At 47.7% G+C, this 4,679-nt stretch overlaps 1 protein-coding gene across 1 annotated transcript in view; it reads right to left on the bottom strand.

The window, feature by feature from the left end:
- Positions 1 to 376: 376 nt before the first annotated feature.
- FAM136A (family with sequence similarity 136, member A) overlaps positions 377 to 4,679 on the bottom strand; it is a 4,549-nt gene continuing 246 nt past the window's right edge. Inside the window, exons 2-3 of the mRNA XM_010829802.1 lie at positions 3,663 to 3,806; positions 377 to 1,858 (exon numbers count right to left, since the gene is read on the bottom strand). Coding sequence (XP_010828104.1) covers positions 1,670 to 1,858; positions 3,663 to 3,806 — 333 coding nt within the window. The 3' untranslated portion in view covers positions 377 to 1,669. The remainder of the gene's footprint in view (positions 1,859 to 3,662; positions 3,807 to 4,679) is intronic.

The following is a 4,679-nucleotide window of genomic DNA, read 5'->3' as shown; positions in this document are numbered from 1 at the left end:
TAACCATGTCTTATGATATGCGTGCGAGCTCTTGGGTCAAGTAACAGCCTCTGAATGAGAACAAGGCAAACACAGACAACTGACGGAGGGGTGTGGGAAGCGCAGGGCCACCTGCCTAGTTCCACGGTGGAAGCTAGAGACCTGATGTGGATACTGAATTCTTCAGCGTTCCAGTTTGTCTTTTTACATTAACAGACTAACATTCACAGTGCTCTAGTTATGTCCTCAAAGTTCTCATTTATAAGCACCCGGACTAAAACACGTAACTACTTTTCACTCCCTGGGACATCTTAAATTTATTTCACACATTACAAAGAGAAGTATCCTGACAAAGTTATATATTCGCTGTCCAGATATAAGGGAAAAAACACAATAGTGGAAGAAAATTAAGTCTTATTTATTTCAAAAACCAAACCACTAGGAAAATATATCACAGTCTTGAAACAGCAGACAATATTTCAAGTAAGTTGGTAAAAAGACAAGGTCCTTATCAAAATGATAAGGGGCCAGAACTGGGGCAAGAACGCATGTAGCCAAGGCCCTGGCAAAAGTGGTATTTGGTGATGGAGGGCGGTCCCTTTATCGCTCTAAAGGGGCCACAGTTCATCCCTGAGTTGCTTACTTTTCCTCCCTCGACTTTTTTTGTTGCCAGGGGATTGTCTCAACAAAGCTCTGTTATTTCAGGAGGCAAAGTAAGCAACACTGGGCTTAGGCTTTCATCCTGTTTCATGACAGATTTTTCCAAAGCCCGTCCTTCACAGCCCTCTTAATTAAGCAGCCGATAGTTCCTCTTTCACTGTTCATTCCTGAATATGAGCATATTATACTGTCAAAATCCCGTTCCCCTCAAGGCTGTGTGTCACTGTAAGATTGTCTGGCTGCTTGGCTGACTCTGCCGCAGGCAGCCTCAGGGCCCGCCACGGCTGCCAGGGAGAGGGAGAGCACCTGCTTCCCTTACCAGTGTGAGGTCTCTTACGTTTTTGCAGGGTCTCCCGGCTGAATGATGTAATGTGTGAGAATTTTAAGAAACACACATCCACATCTTGATGGTCAGAAATGAGTACCTGCAGGGACCCTTTCAAAGTTTTTATCCAAACTGCCTCTCCCAACTTTACATTTTAATGTCATGCCCTTGTCTATAAAAGAAAAACAAGCAAAACCAACCCCCGGAAGCCCCCTGCCCCCTTCTACATTAGTGACTGCATGGATTTTATTAGTTTGTGGAAAATGTTGTAGTGATCCTTCTGGTAAACAGCAGGTGGACACCAAATAGAACACCTTTCATACTCCATTAGACCATAAGCTGGTTACGTGAACCTGCCAGCCTCTTGGTATCTGTGCAGTAAGAGGATCTGGTACCTTGGAGGGCCCTGGTTTGGTACAAGGGAGACTCCCTATTGGTAGAAGTACTTGCCACATGAAATTCAGGCTCACAACAAACCTCCTGTGCTATCTGTGACCCAAATTTTAGCACCGCTCTTTCTCCATTTCACTTTCTAGGATTGAAACACAAAGGAACCAGCGTCCAGAGGAAAGAAACACAGGCCTTAGACTTGTTGCCATTCTTAATTTCCTCATTCATCAACTCTCCTTATTAAGGAGACCCAAATCCCCATTCGTCTTTTTAAATTGATTCCTGCCCTCAGCCCTGATGGCCACTAGCAGACAGCTACTTCCCAATGGAAGAGAGAGACTCCTTCATCTTCCTGGTCATGGTTGGGATGAGGTTCATGTGGTCATCCACACACTTGGTCACGCAGGTCTCCAGCTGCCGCTTCACGTGAAGCTCCTTACTCCCTGCGTCTATTGAATCTTTGGCCTTGTCATTGCAGTACATGGTGCACCGGGCCAGGCGGTCCTGCGGCAAGAAGGGAAAGGGTAGAGAAGCGGAAAGGCTGACCTTCATTTACCAAGTGCTGATCCTGTGCCACGTTCTGTACTACGTGTTTTGGCTTGACGTGTATTATCTTGATCAATTAAAGGGACACTATAGTGGAACTGACCAAGACTGTCCTGATTAAAACAGACGGTGGCACCATGAGGGCCCAGACAAAGCATTCCTAGAAAGCAGCTGAATGACCGAATAAGTTGTAAGAAGTGCCTTCCAGGAAGTAAGAAGGAACTAGAGGCTACTGTTACTCAACTACAGACTTTCAAACACCCTGATTTTATAAGGTCTGGCATCACTACAGAAAAATACTCAATTCAGCAAATATTTATTGAGCTTCTACTAGGTGCTAGGGACCCTATTGTTGGGGAATACAGCGATGAGTAAAACAGATAAAGCTCTTTCTTTCACTGAACTGATACTCCAGTGGAGGGAGATGGACAAACAAGTAAGTGAAGACATTGGGGAAACAGCTGGATATATGAATCTGGATAAGGAGTGAAGCTGGTCTAAAGATATGAATGCAGGAGTTGTCAGTATATAGATATTTGCTATGAGACTACAGAACTAGATTGAGGTCCAAGCATAACCCTGGGCACTCCAGTGCTCTTCAGAGATTGGAGAGAGTAAAAAAGACAGTAAATGAGAACAAGAAAGGAGCAGGGGCAGGGCAGGGGGTGACCAGGACAGTGAGCTATCCTATCCTGGTGGCCAAATGAATAAAGATTTTTAAACAAGGGGGAGAGTGATCCACTGTGTCAGTGATGCAGGCAGACTGAGTAAGATGAGGAATGAGAAATGACCATTGGATTTAGCCCCATGGAAGGGAGTGGAAAGAGTGGTTCTGGTGCAATGGAAAAGTAAGTCTGATTGCAGGACTGAACAGTGAATGGAAGAGAACGTTGTACAGTAATTCAAGAAGCAAACTTGGAAAGACTTGTAAAATAAAGTGTCAAACACAGAGAAACCCTTTGGAGTTTCATGACCTTGGAGAAGTTATCCTTTTACAGTGCCAGTCATGGTGAAGAATTTTACATAGAATATAAAAATGTTTCACATTGGATATAAATTTGTCCACATGAAAACAATCCCAGGCTATGAAATACTGATTCAGAAGTGGGCCCTCTTCCACCCAAGTTTCAGGAAAGTATACCCAGAGGAAGGGAGTAAAAGGAAGCTGGGGACACCCTTTGCTGCTCCAGAAAGAAATATGGGGCAGGGCAGGGGGAGAGGAGGCTCTTAGTGACCTCAGAGAGGCTTATGAGTCAGGCATCAATAAGTCAACCAAAATAATGCTTCATGTAAATGACTGCTCTTTAGTGACACAGGAGCTGCCCTCTGGGTACAGTAAGTAGGGGCATCCTGGGTGGGAAAACCCACGAAATGATGGTAGGATCTTGCTCTAATCTGTACCTTTTAAAGACTGGCTTATTCCACTTTCCTGGGGATTCTGCTATTGTAAGAATGAACTAACATATTTTACAAAGCTTCATACAGTACAGTAGACATATATTTGATGTCTATGAAAAAAAAAAGCATAAGGCTCTTGGTCATGAACTCCCTTTTGCATTGTTTCTATGGGAAATTCTTACAGCACTCAACCTCTAGGACCTTTTCCAGAATTTTAAACCCTGTAAAGACTAGCCGGACATAGGACTGTCACAGATGTTAACACAAAAACAAGACACTAAAGCCAAGAATTCTGAACCAACGCTTGTCATCTGCAAAAGAGCAACATCTAGAGCTGGAGTGGTCTGGCTGGGGTATTCCTCACCTGGAACTTCTCCAACTCGCTGGTCACCAGGGCCTGAGCTTGAGCCAGAGGTGCATGGCAGCGCTCAATGCACTGGTGCACTTGCTGCATGGACGCCTGGCTTTCCTCACAACAGGCAGCGCTGCACCGGAACATAAGGCCCTGTGGGGGGAGGGCAGAGACGGGTGAGGCAGGAAAGCCTTCGTGCAGAAATGACCACCACCGAGTGCAGCAGAGGCTAGGGGGCACGTCGCACCTGCACCTCTCCTTAGAATAGACACCAAGAGCTTAAAACCACGAATGGAAATATTATCCTCGGTGCCTAGCAGAGTGTTTCATTGCCGCTAGCTCACTGACAGTTGTTGAACCGAAGGCTGGATGGACGGGGAGGGTGGTGGAGGATGAGACTGGGCCAAGTTCTGAAAACCAGGTGCCTAAACCACAGGGTTCAGAGGTCAGCGATCTAGTAACCATCCACCAAGGGGCAACTGGTCCACTGACTCCAGGGACACCTTGACAAGCGTGGGATCAACAGCCGCACAACATTCAGGGGATCAAAGCGGAACAGCATATGAGACATCGCTGCGTGAGCCGAGTATGAGCAGGCCATTGAGGAGGCCGGGCACCGTCGGCTTTCCGGTCTTTCACCTTGGCGGTGCTCTTTGGGCGGGCTCTGGCTGCTCACTTGCGAAGCGGCCGCACAAGACGGGAAGGTGAGGGAGGCTGAAACCTTACTCCAGGGGGCTTCTCAACCCTGGCGAGGGGACACCCCCTACCCCGCCTGGCCTGGGGGATGGGGGGCGGGCAAACGGCCTTGCGCGTGCCGAGGGCGCACAGATTTCATTCGCTCAGCCGAAGCCCCAGTTCTAAGAGTGAACAGTGCTTCCAAGGACGCAGCGACGACCCCAGGGACACCCCGACCCGGGTCTGCAGGCTGGGAGGCAGTAGTGCGTAAGGATCCTGAGGCGGCTGCGGCAAGGGAAAGAAAATTCCGGACCGTAGTCGCTCCCCCCAACCCCGGGTCGGCTCCCGCCCCGC

This window comes from Bison bison, unplaced genomic scaffold (genome assembly GCF_000754665.1).
Source record: "Bison bison bison isolate TAMUID 2011002044 unplaced genomic scaffold, Bison_UMD1.0 scf7180017864508, whole genome shotgun sequence".
Classification (NCBI taxonomy): Eukaryota; Metazoa; Chordata; class Mammalia; order Artiodactyla; family Bovidae; genus Bison; species Bison bison.
This window is presented reverse-complemented; position numbering and strand designations above follow the sequence as displayed.